Source organism: Amblyomma americanum, chromosome 1 (genome assembly GCF_052857255.1).
Source record: "Amblyomma americanum isolate KBUSLIRL-KWMA chromosome 1, ASM5285725v1, whole genome shotgun sequence".
In the NCBI taxonomy this organism is placed as follows: Eukaryota; Metazoa; Arthropoda; class Arachnida; order Ixodida; family Ixodidae; genus Amblyomma; species Amblyomma americanum.
In genome coordinates, this window is record NC_135497.1 from 504526615 (window position 1) to 504544833 (window position 18219).

Below are 18219 nucleotides of genomic sequence, written 5' to 3' on the forward strand. Positions count from 1 at the left end.
AAAGCAGCCGACAGTACAACGTTTGTGACAGGAGGCAGAGGGTGCACGAAAGGAACCTTGCACGACCCGCAACTGCCATATCAGTCCAGATGACATTGCGGGCCGAATGCACCAGTGCCGTTGGATTAAGTGCGGGAATGCTGGAATGAGCACATCTGCAAAGAAAAAAAAGAACAAGGAATGACATACACGCAAGCATATCGCACTTCCATGTACTCACCGTGATGGGCTAAGTGAGCGCGACTGAAGCCGTTGCGCCGCGGGGCTGAAACAATTAAGAAAACCGAACAGACCTTGGCTGCAGCGGAAACACGATGTGCCGCAGACCGTAGGCAGCGTCCGTTCTTCGGAGTTGCTCGACGAGGCTGGCGAGAATTTCCGAGCACCGTGTACGGCCACAAGCCACATGTCTCAAAAGAATATGCGCGCCCGGGAGTTCGGCTGCACGACATAGTGGCTTGGTCGCAACGGCGTTCGGAACGAGCTTTTGTTTCGTGACACAAACGATAGCGAGCTCGCATATATAAACCCCGTTGAGGCAGCGAGCAAAGCTCTCCATACCGGGTGTGTTCACCCAAGACCGCACGCAATTCCCAAAAATAGGCTTTTTGAGGTAGAAGGGCGACCCTTTCGGCATAGTGCGTAGTGCACCAGCGGCGTAGTGCATCATAATACAGCCAAAGCGGGATAACTAGAGTGCCGGTTAAGCAGCACTGAATATTCAACCTTCTAACTATCACTGTTAAATCCCCCAATATCTTAGAGACGTGCAGCCCACCGTAAGCAACATCCAGAACACTCCAGAATTTCGAAAACGCAGCCACCCTCGGCGCTGTGGCCTAACAAATTTTGGCTATTTCCACGAGTTACGTGCAGAGGTTGCTAAGCCCGTAGGCCTCTCGCGCACGTACTTTTGTGTGATGTAGCCAATATTAGTTGGGCCACAGGGCCGAGGGCAACCACGCCCCCAAAATTCCAAAAACTGAAATGGATAAAACTTGCGGTAGGCTACACGTCCCTCAACTATCAAGGAACCCAAAAGAAAAAGGCGGTTATTAAACTATTCAGTATTACTTAACCAGCGTGCTAGTTACCACGCCTTAGCTGTACTCTGACGCACCACGCCGCCGGCAAAGGTATGCCGGAAAAGGCGCTCTTCTAACTCAAACTGCCCACTTTCAAAAACTGCGCAAAGTCTTAGGTGAAACACCCTGCACACGAAGTTTCGTCGCTGGCTCAATACCTAAAGCTGACCTGACTAGTGTGAGCTAAACCTAGAGCTGAATGCGCGCCGCGAATCCTAGCTCGCCTCGCTTGCGTCACGAACCAGAAACCCGATGGCGACAGCCCATGAAACCTCTCCTCTACATGCTGCGTGTTGTTTGCTGGTTATTATTCAATGCTCGCGGGAACAGTGCGAGTGAAGCTTAAATTTTGACTAAAAGGTTTCACGGAAACATGTCGCCCTCGCCGCGAGGCCTTGCCTCGCACTCACCTTCGATGCCGACGGCCTGGCTCGGAGAGGCGTATTCCTCGGCAGTCGTCGGTAGTCCGTGAGTGCAACGGCATCCATGCGTCTCCGGTAGACGGTCAAAATCACAGCAACCCATTGGAAACGCGCACAGAGGCAGGTCCAGCACCACTTCCGCTTTTACGGCGAAAATAAGCTCTCGCTCCTAGCAAACACGAAGAATGACCGGCGGTCTTCGTCGGTGGCATTTTAACCGCGAATCAGCCACTTGCGCATGCCCACTACTGTCGACTGCAGGCCTTTTCAATGGCGGTCGGCGCTGACTCACTTATCAGCGATAGAACTGTGGCGCCACTTCCATGGGCAGACGGCGCGTCGTCGCTTTTCTTGCGGCCAGACTTTTTTGTTTGTTTGTTTTCCTTCTGCCCCAGGCGCGGCTCGATGAAGTGATACCAAGACTGCTTCAGAGGCGCAAGTTTCGGCATGCATGCGCACTGTAGAGATTGGGCGACGTTTATCGTGTTTTTTTTATCCTGCGTTTAAAACAAAACGTACTAAAATGATATGACCCATTTTCGCGTCCCTTCGTGTTAATTGAAAGAATCTAATGGGTTTCAACTTCCGTAGAGTGAGCGAAGTGCCTACAAAGCCATAGAGACAGTTGTGCGTAATACATCCCAGTGCACGTTAAAGAACCCCAGGGGGTCGAACTTTCCAGAGCCCTTCACTACGGCGTTCCTCATAGCATTGGATGCTTTGGGACGTTAAACCACCATAAACCATCTATACACTCAATTTTCCTGATTTCTTCTGCAGCGGCTTTAGACTGGTCGTGCTGTTAGCTCTTGCACAAATGAGAACGTGAAGAGACAAGACTGGCGTCAGCTACTAACTGATTATAGTTGATAGTTACTGAGTTGCAGTTCATAGTTGGCGCCAGCCTGTCTCTGTGTGAAGAAATGGCGAGATGGTTTGGTTTAGGTTTATATTGGTCTAACCTCCCAGAGCGACTCGGGCTATGAGACGCCGTAGAGAAGGGCTCCGGAAATTTCGACCACTTGGGGTTCTTTAACGTGCACTGACATCGCACAGTAAACGGGCCTCTAGAATTTCGCTTCCATCGAAATTCGACCGCTGCGGTCGGGATCGAAACCCACGCCTTTCGGGTCAGCAGCCGAGCGCCAAAGACTGCAGAGACTGCATTGTAGAAATGCGGAAGCATTAGCGTTTGCCGCTATGTCGGTGGCTCAGCCTTTCAACACCTACTTTCCCTCTCCGTTAACATCCGATCGCCACTCTTCGATCTCCGATGCTATCACTAGACGATGTGTACTTTTTGTTGCTGTACTCTGATTGGCTGTAGGCATGACGTCATCAGACGTATGGATGACGTCAAAATATTTTGGCGTCACATGGCCTCACTGATTAGTTCCATTGGCTAATCCCATTAAGTCCGTAGTATATACGCCAGGTGTCGCAGCTAAATGACACCAAGCTTTAAATAAAAGACGAGTGTTCTAGCCCAGTGAAACCACCAGTGAAACCAACTGAGGGTTGTTCAGTGTCGCATGGCCTAGTCAGAAGTATCCTTTTTTCGATCTTTAAAGTCAATTAGATGGGTCTAGATAGCCCATTTTATAGTTATTGAGGAAAGAAGTGTCAATGGAAAAGTTGCAGATCATCTCGAAAAACAGCTAGCAGCGTTGTTTCCACCAAGGTACGATTGACGTAGCTTCATTTACTGGCTTTAAAAGGAAGCCATCGCGTAAACAGCTGTTCGCTCACATCTCCGCCCCAATGTGCACACAAAGGCTCATCGGGGGGCTCTCTTCAAAAGAAAAAAGGATTTCGTTCTCTAACACATATCTTGCGAGGTTCAAGTTCCACCGTTGTCGCGTGGTGTTGTCTATTGCGCGAGTTATGGTTTAAGGCAGGTAAAAAACTACTTTACGTAAACGGTAACTTTGCACGAACGTTTGCGTCAGCTGATTTTAAGTCAAAAGTTGAAAAGTTAGCTAATTAGACATAATTATTATCTATGAATAACGAAAAATGTACTGCTATGTCACGCGACTGTAAACAAACCACACTGGATTTCACGCCGCTGGAACATTCCGTGGTTGGTTACATTCAGCTAGGACACTTGGTGTCTATATATATATATCTATATATATATATATATATATATATATATATATATATATATATATATATATATATATACCTGGGATGGTTCCTTACAATCGGTTGGGCAGCCTGCCACAAAGCAGGCTTCAGACAAACGTACGAACACACTATGTCTTAATGCCCGGAACGGCCACTATTCATGCTCCCGCACTGAAACCGGAGGCCTGAACACAATGGACTAAGTAGCTCTCCCCCCCTTTCTTAACGACATTGTGCCCTTTTTTGCAATGCGCAGGTTCCCCGTGTTATTGTGCGCATGCTCACCAGTCTGGCGATGCTGCTCACCTTGGCGGTGATCGTGGTCGGCATTCACATGTACGCGCGCACAGCAGATATGACAGAAGACACACTCTCGGTTGGTGGGAACCAAGTCAACAATTTGCGCAAGCCTGACCCGCGCATCTTCGACCTGACGCTGGGCCCGCCACCTACGGATGCACCTGCGCCTCACCAGGTGACTCGGCTGCACTATTCAAAAGTCTTGGACAGGTATTCATTTATTCGGAACGCCGTGGTCGTGGAGATAGTGTGCTGCATGATGGCTTGCGGCAAACAGAACTTAAATGATTTTAGTCACCCTTGTTAGGGAGTGAGCTTGCAGCACGCCGTATAGGTCACGCTAGACTTAACTTTGTTCTCTTTGGGTTTTTAGGCGAATACTCACCTACTGGCGAATGCTCACCCACTGGGTTTGTAGGTAACTTGGGCTGATCGAGAGCACTATTTTTTTTAACTCCTCTGATTTATGGCGCTCTCTAGATATATTTCTATTTAAGAGGAAGATTAATCTTTTTACACTTGTAGTATAGGCGAGATGATTTGATCGGTGTTGGTTGTCGGCCTTACGAGCACTGCAGTCATGAAGCCTTGAATACAGCAATCTACTCATAGCAGGAGCAACTGCGACTACATTAGGTATCAATAGACTTTTCCTAAAAAACGTATGGCTAATATTAAAGTTATTTATTTCTAGGGCTCCTTGAAGATGAAAGATGCACCCAGTTCACCCGAGACGCATACCACCACCCAACCGCCAACGGAAACGCGTTCACCAACAACTGAGAGCAGCGGAGGCCATACGACCCGCACTACCAGCAAGACCAGTCTTGGGAACATGACCACTGAGAAGCCGACGCCGACACGGGTGCCCGAGCAAACCACAGCGCCTGATCGGTCACCAGGCGCAAACGAAACGGCTTCAGACAAGCAAGGCATGAAGGATCCACCCGTCCCAACTACTAACGTCAGTGATTCCCCCGTGCGTATTGCAACTAAACGAAGATAAGCGCACGCGAGTGGTGCTGACTGGTAGGATACACCCGATGGTCAAGTAGTAGTAGGGGTTGATTAAAATAATAATAAAAATAAAGGAAAAGGTTTTCGCTAACCCCGCCATCTGCCACCGATACTGAAGCACCTAAGCTTGGACAGCGGAAATAAAGGATAGCTGGCAGAATGGAAAAATGAAATGAGAGAGGTGAGGGGACAGGCAGAGAAAATAGGGTGGAGAGGTAGTATACACAAAAACTATTTACGCAATAATAAATTTGTACAGGTTGCGCGCGTGATTAGTTCATGATGAAGCATCGAAGGTCAAGGTAGATTACCACCTTCAAAAACTAACGGACAACTATGTTTATCATGGCTTTCATTTCCTGTTTTGAACACGTAAATCGATTGCCCGCCCTCAAGAATTATGAGTCCTTAGTTCCGTTACGTACTGCTACCCTCTGCGGGGAATGATTAGGAAACGTCCAGACGGTTGTGAGTCGCGCAGATTTCATTTTCCGTACATTTTAATATTGTGTGTAATGCAAGCCATTATTAGCTTTAGTTCTACTACACCAAACCAAGTATTTTCTAAACACCCGTGGCCACAAATATAATGAATATGTCTAGTTAGATGGTGAAAAAAATCCCAACGACCCATCTCGATGTTTTATTAAATGCTGTTTCTCGTCCCCTCCTGGAAGAGTTAATTGATTTTTTGTATCTTAGCAACTGACTGGCGCCTAGTAAAGCATTTAGAAATTAGCTTTACAACCACAAAAAAACAACTATGGCTTGAAGGTTGCATTAAACATGTAAGACTAATTATAAACGACGCGTACTAAAAAGAACCGCTCGAACCATAATGCTTGTTCAAAAAGAAATAATTTCCTTCGTCAACTTTAAACATAAGCACAAAACGTATCACAAAAATCAGAGGTAGCATGCATGTATACAAACTCCATCAACATGGACGGCGAGGTGTGTTACAAACAACTAGAAAGGTTTAATTGCACCGTAATGTAGTGAGAGACCTTTTTGGGGAGTGGAATAAGCGACGGAGTTGGGAAAATTGCGAGTTTTCATCGCACGTGACATTGCAGTTGAGTTAAAACGTGTTTTTGCCCGTTGATACACAAACTGAAACGAATCCCGCCAATTTTATTTTTTGCCTAAGGTAGTCTGAAAACTCCTCCTGAAGATAGAAAATATTTCACAAAAGTAGCTTAAGCCTCATTTTGGGCTGCCAGGAACGTTTACCAGTAACTTTTTTTGTCACACTGCAGAAGGTAGTTTATTCCTTCTATTCTCTTAATTCTTCTGTCCACGTTAGGTCCGCTGTTCGTTAGATTTCGGTAGATTTTTTTCAGTTTTTAATGGACATGTAACGCAGTGTCTAGGAGAGCCTCAAACTGAATTCTTCATTTTATCTTTTTCGGCAGTACTGTCTGCATTGTGACATGGGGCTAGTTTCTTCTGGTCTCAGCAGAGTTTTGACATATATGTGCCAAAGTGTAATACAAAGGTCCTAAAAAACGTCTTTTACTGCATAGGACACGATTAGCATTGTTCTGCGGTATAATATTGTTTCATTTTTAGCAATTTTCTCGAGCTCAACTTCTAGCACGGAGCAAGTCAAGTCTTCCTCCGTGGCTTCTAGACTTGCGCGCCGTAAGGCCGTGACAGTGCCATGTGTACCCGTTTGTCTTCCACAGAGGGCGGTATATTTTGCCTAACAAGCCTGATTCAAACCACTGATTTTAACTCGACCTAGAGCAAGTTTCAAAGCAATAACATGCGTATCAAAGACTGTAACGTATCTGAAGTCCACGCTAGGCTGAAATAAAAATCATAACGCATTTTTGCAATCTAAGCCTAAAATATATTGACTTCAGTCTCGAGGCAGACCAGTGTTTCAGTTCGGCTAGTAAAGTTTTTCGGCATTTCCGCACACCACCGGCTTTGGAGAGAATATGTCTTTCGCTCCGCAAGTACCTATCTATGCCTGTTCTTTATCCTCTATATCAATGAACCATCGGCTGTTGAAACAAGTTTGGAAAAGTCCTTCCCCATTTCGGGCTCACAGTGTTCACGCGATATGACCCCAGCCTATTAAAAGTGTTTTGAGACTTAACGCAGTATTAATGGCGGAGCGTATGCAGCGACGAAGAAGGGTGAAATAAGGTTTTTTGCGCTGGAACATTAGGCTGCAGCAGCAATATTCCTCTCATATCCTGACGGTAGTGCGGAGAGATAGGAAGAGGTAATCTGAAAAAAATTGCCAGTTATTGTAGAAAAACATAGTTCTACTTTCATCTCTGAAGAATGTTCACTTACGCTAGTGTTCACTCGTAGAGTTTTCAGCAAAGCAACCGGATTACTAATGCGATCGTAACCGCTGCCGACCGTAATATTACTTTCAACAGCTTTTCCGCTCCGTCACTCCTGGAAAGCTTGCCAAAATTAACAGTTCTCGCCTGTTTACACACATCATATTCTTAACACGGAACATATCCGTGAACATATATCCTTTGGAGCGAGTTCGTTCGGCATGTTCTTAATCATAATCCGCCGGATGGTCAACAAGACTAAGTCAAGAAACACACGGATCGGCTCAAGGTTCATCCATCCGTATGCGTGCTTCTTCACATTTGGGAAGCACATGACAAAAGTAACACATGAACCTCGCAAAAATATTTGATGTCCACTCGGGCCATGAGCTCCGTAGCCTATATATTTGGTAAGGAAACTGTGCAGCTGCCCCAGTCAGCACTAGCGCTGCTTATGTGCTCAGTACCATCCACTGCCCAGTAACTTACCATGGTAGAGAGCCACGCTAGGAGCGGATAATCAAAGCTTACTTCTCCGCATGCAGAGCAGCAACGACAAGGATGGCACAGTCTGCCCAACCGTCCACAAGTCCTTCTGCAATGTCAACGGAGCGGCGCAGTTCTTCTATGACCCGGACGAAGGATCGTGCCTATCTGCGACAGTGCAGAGGGCTCACGTGTGCAACCGCAGTCCGAACCAATTCGCCTCCATCGAGGGCTGCTTGGCGGCCTGTGTCAAGGGCCGGTGGGCTCCTGAGCACCGTTGCGTTCAGAAGCCGCGGTTCGTAGCCTGCACTGCTGAAGACGCTCGCGGTGACTGGTGGTTCCACGACGGCCGCAAGTGTGTCCCATGGTCCTTTGCGGGTGGCAGATGCCCGCTGGCCTCGGCACCCGTCTTTGACACTGCGGCCGTGTGCGGCGCGCAGTGCAACGATTCGCGGACACGTCGGGAGCGGGGATGCCTGCTGCCGGTGTCACAGTTGTGCGAACCTTCGCAGCTTCGCCTTCCGTTTTTTGCCGCTCCGTCGGTGACGGATAAAGGCACCGCGTTCCAGTGTCACAGGGTGGAGTGGGAATTTCTGCTTCGACACCGATGTTTATTGGGCTCCAACGCCTTCGTCAACCGGGATGAGTGCCACGAAACCTGTCGCCGTCGAACGCGACAATATTGACTGTTTTGTAGCGCTTCCTTCGGGAGTTGTCAAGATCGACATGAGCTCAGCTCATATATCTCTCTTTGTACAACAAAGCACATTATTCTTCGACACCTTGGATTTGAAGGCTTTTCTTCGCTTCCAATGTGGTAGCGTTTCTAAGAGTGAGTACCATAAATGATGCTTTTGTTTTTACACGTTCACAATGCTACCTTACTTTAGCGCAATTCAGATCTTTTCGGATGTCCAGAACGAATAATCGCAAATTTCATCATTTCGATTCAAAACCCCATGTTTATACATTACTGCAAGGGTAAGCTGACAGTAAAAACGGCAGAAATTCTACATAACTCGATTAGGAGCCACGTTCCTTAATTACTGACAACGAATACTTAAGAGGGGGCGCTTGGTTCTACAGCGTCACCTGCACAACATGTGTTGCCTGGACATACGACTCCGGGTGACGTCGCAGCGCCTAGTTAGAAAACACATCCGGCTTTGCCGCCCATATCTGCCAAGGGTGACAAAGCGTTTGTGTATACCGTCACCGTTTCCATAGGCACGCCAAAGTTATGCGCAGCAGCTGTTGGGTTTTGCTAGTGAATCATTTTATGCTGTGTGAAAAATAACTAAAGTACTAATTCTTGTTCGCTGTGCTGAAAAATTGAGTGCTTACCTCTGAGTCTTGATAAATATTGTTGTGCTTTATTTTTGAATGTTTTGCAATGTGCGCACTGTAGCAGAGCGAAAAGTTGCCCATGTTTGTATTGGTATATTTTGATGGAAGGATAGTGCAAACAAGTCACGAGACACTGGAAAGCGCTCGCCGTGTGTGCCTTAAAATGTCCCGTCCTTTGTTTGCACTATTCCTCCATCAAATTGCTCGCTGCATACTAGGCATCATGACAGGCCGTGAAATGCTTGCTATTGAAACATGATCCGCAAGAAGCCTGCTTTAAAATGCATCCGAAGTCTGGTCTTGGGTTCTTCATAATAGTTTAGTTTAGTTTATGGGGGTTTAACGTCCCAAAGCGACTCAGGCTATGGGACACGCCGTTGTGAAGGGCTCCAGAAATTTCGACCACCTGGGGTTCTTTAACGTGCACTGACGTCGCACAGCACACGGGCCTCTAGAGTTTCGCCTCCATCGGAATTCGACCGCCGCGGCCGGGATCGAACCCGCGTCTTTCGGACCAGCAGCCGAGCGCCATAACCACTCCGCCACCGCGGCGGTCCAGGTTCTTCATAACGTTTAACCACATAGCGCTAAATAATTTTAACAGAAAACACCATCAAATGGCATGAACAAAAAACTTCTGTGCAAGGCTTCTTTAGATCCAGTTCAAGCAAAAAATGCGAAAGAAGGTGCCCGGCTCTCCCTTTGCATCAGTACTCTTGGAAGCCGAGCAAGCTGTCTGTACAAAAAGATCAAAACAACAAAATCATCGACGCCGGCACTAATTCCTACGCCCGCTATGGCCTCGTTCCTAAAATTTAACGAACGGTCATTTGGCAGTCGTTAAGAAGATCAAATCGAGACTCAACCTAAGCATGAAGAGTCGCATAAGTAAAAGTGAATAGCTTTAAGACCTTTGCAAACATCATACACGTGAAGTAAAAAATTATCTCAATTAGAACCTCTGATATCATTCTTGCAAAATATCACGATAATTTTTTAATTTTTTGAGAAGGCTGGAGATCTAGAACAGGTTGAACCGCAATAGCAGTCCCAAAATATAGGAGTACTGCTGTTGCACCATTTAGTCAGAGAGATTAGTCGCACTGCACGTGTTTCCTTTTTCCATGCAAACATCTGAAGTTCTGAACAATGGAGGAATTAAATGACGTCCTCGAATGCTGTTGAATTATTTTCATGAATCAACTGAAAGGAGCAGTGCGTGTGCAAATTAACCAGTATATTTACGTCGAGCGAGAAGCCGGGAAAATATTTTTTTTCAGATGGTCAGGGAATGTGAACTTTGATATACCTATATGTCAAAGGAAACTGCGGTGTAAACTAGCAGCAGGAAAAATAAGCTTAGGAAAAAGTTGGCTCATTGAGGAGGTTGGTCAAGTGCAATCTTTAACAGAGGTAGTTGGACAAAGCCGTCAGGAAAGCGAAGATCGGACATATAGGTTGAGCAAATCTAATTATTATAATTTTAATTGTAGTATCTTAGGGACGATTTATCGAACACGCCTCCTCAACGGAAGGCAGCCTTAATATGTCGTGTCAGTTCTCTCTGGGTGCAGTATTGTCAAACCGTTAATAATTTGTCGTCATTGTGGTCAACCGCTCACCTTGTGATGCTTCTGCACTGGCAACACCACTGATAACAGCGCAATTTCTGCGTACGTGAGACGCAGAAAAATTACTCCCGGTTCTTTGCGAAAATCGAATGTTGTGTTGTATCCAAGAACACATTTGCACCGGGAAATTCAATGATGACCACGTGACGGTTTGTGATGGTGATTTTGCCCATCCGCGGCAGGTTGTAAAATACCCGCCGTATTCCTCGCATTTTTTAAATATTTTTGCGTCCTTCGTATCTGCTATTCTTATCTACTTTTCTCGCTTTTCCTCCGAGCATAGCAGAGATCCGAAATTGCTTTATTATGTCTAGCTTGTTTTCCTTTGTTCTATTTTTCTTCACAGTAATGCTCAAAAGGCTGGCGACAGGGACATCAGGCGTCCTGAAGAATCTGCCCCTGAAAATTCAAGCAAGTGAAGCAGACATTTAGCAGTATATTCCATTTTTGATACCCGTAGCGCCATCTAGTAGCATACCAGACACCTGTTTCCTCATACATCCGGCTGTTCCTGTGTGTTCACTTCTCAGTACCCGTGGCGCCATCTAATCAATTATGGTGGAACCCTCTTTTCTCTACGGCTGTCACGAATTGATTTTCTTGGTACTGGTGCCGTCATCTAGTTTATTATCTTGGAACCCTTTCTTTCCTAAGCTTGAAACGCTGATGTTTGGTATCAAGCCACATATATTATTGAAATGTCCGCGTAACTTGGGTGTATCTGTCCAAGTTCGTATTTGAAACTTCCGTCCTGTTAAACTTTAATGATCTGTTAACGTCATTTAGTTATAAAATTTAATGAACTCTTGCTCGATGTTAAACTGTGAAACAGCATTCTTCGGAACCACCGCACCTATATTTTTATGTCTGTATTTTAAAGTTGAGACACTGGGTGGAGTTGTCGGAAATATAATAGACTGTTGCCGTGAAAGGTCTGCCTGCATTGAGCTAGCGCTGTTCTTTGATGGAGCCGCCATTATTTTCGCTTTTAAATTTTCCCTGAATTTTAACGCGAGAGCATTAAGATTTTGCGCGACAGCTTGCTTTTGCTTTATGATATAACTGCGAATGTTCTTTGACAGAATACCAACCCTATAGAAACATAAATAAGGCGAGATTTTGTAGTCAATAATTGATAGGCGGACACACTGACGGTGGCTTTTTCACATTTGAAAGACGGCTAGTGTGAAAGCGTGCAGAGTCTTTGGGCGTATTTTCAGCAATTCTTGGTCACATTGTGAAACCAGGCAACAGGTACTGTAACCATGCGACCAGCATTCTTCTTCCGGCCACCCTTCGTCATTTCCATATACCTGCTCGGTCAACTTACTTCTTGGTCCTGGCGGCTTCGTTAACCTCGGTGACATTGCTCCAACACCTCTGTGAGGCAGGCGTGACCCTTTACTATGGCGTAAAAGCGGACGCGTAAACGACTATCATGATGCCTTGAAGTGTGCTTTCAGACCGGATGTTGTTAGCAGTAACTGCACCAAATATGCAGACCCAGGCATCCACTAACTGCTCGAAAGATGGTCTCAATACAGCCAGTTGCATTTCCAACATGACGCTCATTTTGGTTTGCACAGTTGCCGAACTTAACGAATCGCACGAAATAGATTGAATCAACTGTTTCCTTCGGCAATGACTGCAGTGGTACGGACCTGCTAGAGTGCCGGAATGACGTCCAGTTCATGATGCTCTGGACGTTCACCTTTTGCCCTCCTGTGGGTCGTAACCTAGGGACGTGTGGACTGGTCAACGAGCTAAAGTAGCGGCGCCTAATATCCTTCCGGGCGGGAGCTTATGATGCGCTTCCAACAGGTCCTGAACCTGCAGTACCTCCGCTTGGAATGTGTGCGACTGCGTGAAGTCTCGGTTGATAGACTGCTTTGAGTGCTCCAGTGAGGCATATTCTGCACGATTGCTTCTGCAGTTCAAGCCCTCCTTCCCCAATCCTCGGGAGGAAAGCAGTGCTCAACGTGCACATGTTAGGACTGTCATGTACACTGTGCAGCGGTTCCAGTTCATCATCTCCGGCCACCCACTTCTTCCAAAGCGTACAGGAGCTCATTTGCAAACCATCCCATTATTACACATACTATATTTGCGTCTTCGTTGCACGTGTCTCAAGATGCTGGATGTATTCGTGAATGCATGACAGAGAAAAGCGACGCAGATGAACTGTCCCTCTAGCTGAGGAAGCTGCTTTAATATTCAGCCTTCTAGCGGAGCTACTTTTCTTCGAAGCGTTGCTGCTATTTGGTACCGCACGCCAACGAGGCCTGTGGCTTGTTCCATGCACTTTGGAAGCAGCACCGGTGCGGACATGAGAGCGCGCATGTCTTCGAGTGGCAGGCACCCGGTCCATAGATGGCATTCATACATCGTTATAACTTGTGCTAAAAACGAGTTCGGCCCCGCCGCGGTGGCTCAGTGGTTAGGGCGCTCGACTACTGATCCGGAGTTCCCGGGTTCGAACCCGACCGCGGCGGCTGCGTTTTTATGGAGGAAAAACGCTAAGGCGCCCGTGGGCTGTGCGATGTCAGTGCACGTTAAAGATCCCCAGGTGGTCGAAATTATTCCGGAGCCCTCCACTACGGACCTATTTGTTCCTCTCTTCTTTCACTCCCTCTTTTATCCCTTCCCTTACGGCGCGGTTCAGGTGTCCAACGATATATGAGACAGATACTGCGCCATTTCCTTTCCACCAAAAACCAATTATTATTATTATTATTATTATTGAAAGCCTGAAGCAACCAGCAACGTAGGCGCATTCACTCTGCAATACATCTTTAATGTGGCGCATGGTTTGAGAACTGATCTTTTCAGGACAGCAAATTTGTGGGGCGGACCACTCCACTGGGCTAGTCTATGTGCCTTCAAGAACGGTGACGTCAGGGCTTGACTATATTGTTTGGCGATTAGAGCGATACTTTGATTTGAGCTAGTTGGTTGTAGCATGACATGGTTTAGGCAAAAAGCGTACAGGCGCTAGAAGACGGAGACAGCACACACACACAAGGCAGGACTTGGCGATTACTTCCTTTAGCAGTTCTTTGATACACGAAAGAGCAGCGGTATTACCGATACATGAAATGGGCGCCACCGCGGTGCCTGTCCGCGGCGGTCGAATCTCAATGGAGGCGAAATTCCAGAGGTCCGTGTACTGTGTGGTGTCAGTGCACATTAAAGAACCCCAGGTGGTAGAAATTTCTGGAGCCCTTCACTACAGCGTCCTCTGTAGCCTGAGTCGCTTTGGGACCTTAAACCCCCATAAACAATACACCGATACATGAAATGCTCTTTTTTTATTTCAGATGTGAGGCTGCTGGAATCATTTGGTGAAAAATAAATCATATGTGTCATTTGCGCATGTAGCGAAAGACAACGAAAACTAATGCAAGTACGATGCCGCTAGAGGTGGACTTGCACCTCCAACCAAGCTTTCATGATTTTCAAGAGAAACCGTACTGGGCATCATTCTTACGACGAGGAAAGTTCAAAAAATGGTCAATACACTTTTGTCTAAGCACACGAGAACAGATTTTGTTTCCCTGGGCATCGGTATATCATGAAGATTGTTCGGTAGAGGAGACCGCGGAAACGCTTGTCATCACTACAGATACTGCTTTGGTTTGTCGTCAGAAAAGTAAGCAAGATTCGCTAATGAAAATAAAAAAACTTGATTGCGGCTATCATGGCGGTTTGTTTCTAAACGTTTAGGTTTAGACTGATATCAGAACCTTTAGAGATTGGGCTAGTTTGTTGACATAGCCCTGCGTAGTCAGTTTGTATGCATCCATCAGCAAGAGGGGGCGGAATAACGTATAATAAATAGAAAACAAAGTTTATGGAGATTTGCACGAAGACTTAATCATTCTCCCCTTATCCTCCCCTTCACGCTTGCTTATGTCACAGCGCCCGTGACGATAAGACGTAAAGTTTGCCTTTTAGAAACGCGGAAAACTACGGGGTGATGATATACTTTCCGAATACTTCGCTTATCGTCATTGCCCCAATAATTCATGCGACAGCGTGCTTCTGCTTTTTTATTCTATTGCGCATGCCCTTCGCTAGAACACCAACCCTCAAGGCGGTTATATAAGGCGCGTGAATTTCTTTTCATTCATTGATAGGTGCTCACACAGACGGCGACTTGTTGACATTTGAAATAAATCGTGTGTGAATGCGTTCAGTGTTCTTGAGCGCATTTGGAGCCATTCTCGCGGTCGCAACGCGGAACCAAGCATCACGTATAGTGACCATGCGTCGAGCCTTCCGACACCGGCTACCAGTCGTCACTACCATGTACCTCCTCGGCCCACGGCCATTCGAGCTGGATTATAATGGAATCGAATGCCGGAACTTCGGCCGTATGCCCCGTGCAGTGATCTGCGAGAGCCGTGGAGTTGAGTTTCCCCTTCCGGTGGCGATGTGAGGAAACTACTTGAAGATGAAATCGGAGTTTCTTGATGACCCGGTGGTTCTACTCGCAAACATTCACATTACTCAAGGAAAGGAGAAGGTTAACTATTTATTTACAACATAGGTAAAAAAACGAGAAGAAACAAAGCAAGGAGAAAACTATTTACATGACTAAATCGTGGATCAGACGAATTCAGCCCCCGCTCAACCCAGAGCGCTTGGTTTTAAACCCTCTGTCTCCGCCCTTAGCGGGGACAGCAACCAATAAGATAACCAACGACCCATCTCGCCAATCAGTGGTTAGGGAAAGGAAAATAAGGTCCGCCCACTGATCAGAGATTGGGGAAAAAGGTCTGATTAAAACATTTGGGAAGGAGGTTTCGAATAACTACACAAACAACACAAATGCGACTTCCGTTCCCACGCCACCCACGGCACCACAGACGCTAGAAACATGTGCCGACGAGGCGATGACTCAGGTTGTTGACAGCAACAAAGAGAAGACAGTCGTTAAGGGAAGTAGACAGTCGTTACAGGAATAGTGGGCTTCCGGTCACTCGGCTAATATCTCGTGCGCCCCCGAAACCTCGTCAACCCCCTAACAACCACATGTCGTTAGCTGTACTTGGTTCGCGTTTTTCCCGGTGGGTCATCCCCGTGACGGCGCGGCGTAAACGAGGACGTCCGCTGCACAAAGGGGCGGCAGGGATGGGACGGGCCCCTTTGTTGGGGACTTCCGACCCCGTGGGAGCAGCTTTCCTTGCGAATACAAGATCAACGAGTTCGCGGAAAGGTCAGCGAACTCCACACGTGGCATAGTCCAGCGCCTCCTCGCCGTTTGCGCCTTGATGCTGACGAAGTTCTCAGCCTTGCTACCAGCTGCACACCTCGACGGTGACGGTGACGCAGACATACACACGCACGCACGCACGCACGCACGCACGCACGCACGCATACACACACACTGCTTTTTCGCCGAAAGAGAACTACACCGCTTACATAACTAAAGATAATCGAACCTGAAGCAGCCAGAAAGAAGCAAAGTAATGGAGAGCGCGTCAACGCCACCGCCGAGGTACAACTGACGACGGAGGCGCCCCAGCATCGAGAGCGTCGCCAACGGAGAGGCGAATGGCGCGCACCGACTACTGCTGTTTCGGACGAAGTTCTTGCTAGGAAACCCGTGCAGAATAGAGAGTGGTGGAAGCATCACTGAGGCATTCGAGAATCTTCAAACCGAGCCATCGTTTTCATTGTAAATACCGCATTTTCCCCGCTGTTTTACCATTTTCTATTTCTGTTTTGTTCGGCCCGAACTGAATGGTCACCATACGGACAGTGCGACTGGAGGTTCGTCATATGTCAACCAAGTCCGAACGAATTCTTACACAGTCGCCGAACAAAGTACGTACAGCCATTCCGTAGGACTCGCCTGTACTCCTGAAAGTGCTGTTTTTGTCGTTGTTGTTGTTGTCTCAAATACGATGGCGCATACCCATGGTGGGGGATTAGCCAGGGTTTGGCACAGATCCAAAGAGGAAAAAACTCATCCAGGTTTATCTCAAGAGTAAAATGAAGAGCTAAGCTTCGGAGGCGTAAGAATGCGACTTCTTTCTCTATTGAGGTGTTTAGAACGGTGGCGAGGCAAAACGAGCAACGCTGCATGATTTGCAAGTAAATATTGTAAGCGGTGTGCTTTTTACACGCTGGTTTTTTTACAATTGCTGAAGCTTCTGAAGATGACACTTTGCTCCAACTACACTCTCTGCGCAGTACCTGCATTCTTTATTTGATATCTTGTCCTCTGATCTTGTTCTGTACTTGTGATTTCATAAACACCTTTTGTATTCTCCACTTCCCTCTGAAGTCTTCCGCCCTGAGGGCAAAATAAATCAATCAACTTGCATTGGATAAGTCGATAGTGCACACTTACAATGTTAATGAAGTGGATCTTCCTCCAAAGGGAATCGCTCATGAGCACACCGCCACATTTTCAACAGACTGCCCTACACTTCTTTTCTTCCTGAATTCTCACTGTGTCGTGATGTTAGAACTTCCGTATTTAGTTGGTACGTGGAAGGCAAAACAGACTACACTCCCAATATGCGATATGCTAAGGAGTGTAACATAATTATACTTGTATTAGCTTCCCACTTAGAGTCATTCACACATTTACCACATTATTGAATATCCGCGACCATATAGTATTAAGCTCCTTGGCTTTCTTCTTTCTCACTCTCTCTCTTGCTCCCGATAGAACGCATTAAACGGCGGTAAACTGTATCCATAGATGGTAGCCATTATTATTATGGCCTTATAAAACAAAATATCAGAAGTCACATTTGGCCGCCGTGCGAGGCTTAGTAAAAATACATTTAGATTGGCAAAATAAACTAAAAAGGTAAGTAAAAGAAGCGCTGAAGAAGAAGAAAAACACAAGACGGGTCGCCATGATTTTGCTGCTTACTTGCGTTGGGACGCTGCTGGCTGCGATTTTCGTTGGTTTGTACCACAAGCCATGGCCTTTCGTCCTGCTGGGCATCTGGCATAGGCAAGCCGAAGACGTCCCTGGACTTCGGCGTCTAACCGCCTATCATGACCCTCGTGAGGATTCACTCATTCGAACACTTTGCATGAGGCCTTTCTAGACGTCGCGGCAATAGATAGGAAAGATTCCTGGACAGTTTACCTCTAACGCCAGTAAGGTTCTATATCAGAATCGTGTAATAACGGCAGAAACAGGAACCGTTTCTACGAAGTAAACCTTGATGTACGAGGTAGGTAAAAATAGGGGATCTCAAAGTGTTAAGTTGTTTCTTGTGTGTATAGTGCGCGCGCCCAACTGCCGCCAAATGGAGACGGACTTTCACATTTTTTTTTTGTTTTCGTGCCTAGGTCATCAGTAAAAACGAAGTCACTATTTCAGTAAGGAAGGGAGAAAGCAGACCGTCAGACCTCAAGTTTTTCCTCGCTTATGACCCACTTGTGCCGCATAAAAAAAAAGACTATGTATAGAAAGGATGGGTGTTTTCAATTTTTTTTATTTCTCGATATGCACAAATGAAATTTTTAA

At 46.5% G+C, this 18219-nt stretch overlaps 1 protein-coding gene and 1 long non-coding RNA gene across 2 annotated transcripts in view; both read left to right on the forward strand.

Annotated features, from left to right (window-relative positions):
• LOC144106560 (uncharacterized) overlaps nucleotides 1–18219 on the forward strand; it is a 110481-nt gene that overhangs the window by 12437 nt on the left and 79825 nt on the right. The window lies entirely within an intron of this gene.
• LOC144106533 (uncharacterized) lies at nucleotides 4046–8955 on the forward strand. Its single transcript, XM_077639383.1, has 3 exons — nucleotides 4046–4112; nucleotides 4632–4916; nucleotides 7803–8955. The coding sequence occupies exons 2-3, from the start codon at nucleotides 4644–4646 to the stop codon at nucleotides 8427–8429; spliced, it is 900 nt and encodes a 299-aa protein (XP_077495509.1). The 5' UTR covers nucleotides 4046–4112; nucleotides 4632–4643; the 3' UTR covers nucleotides 8430–8955.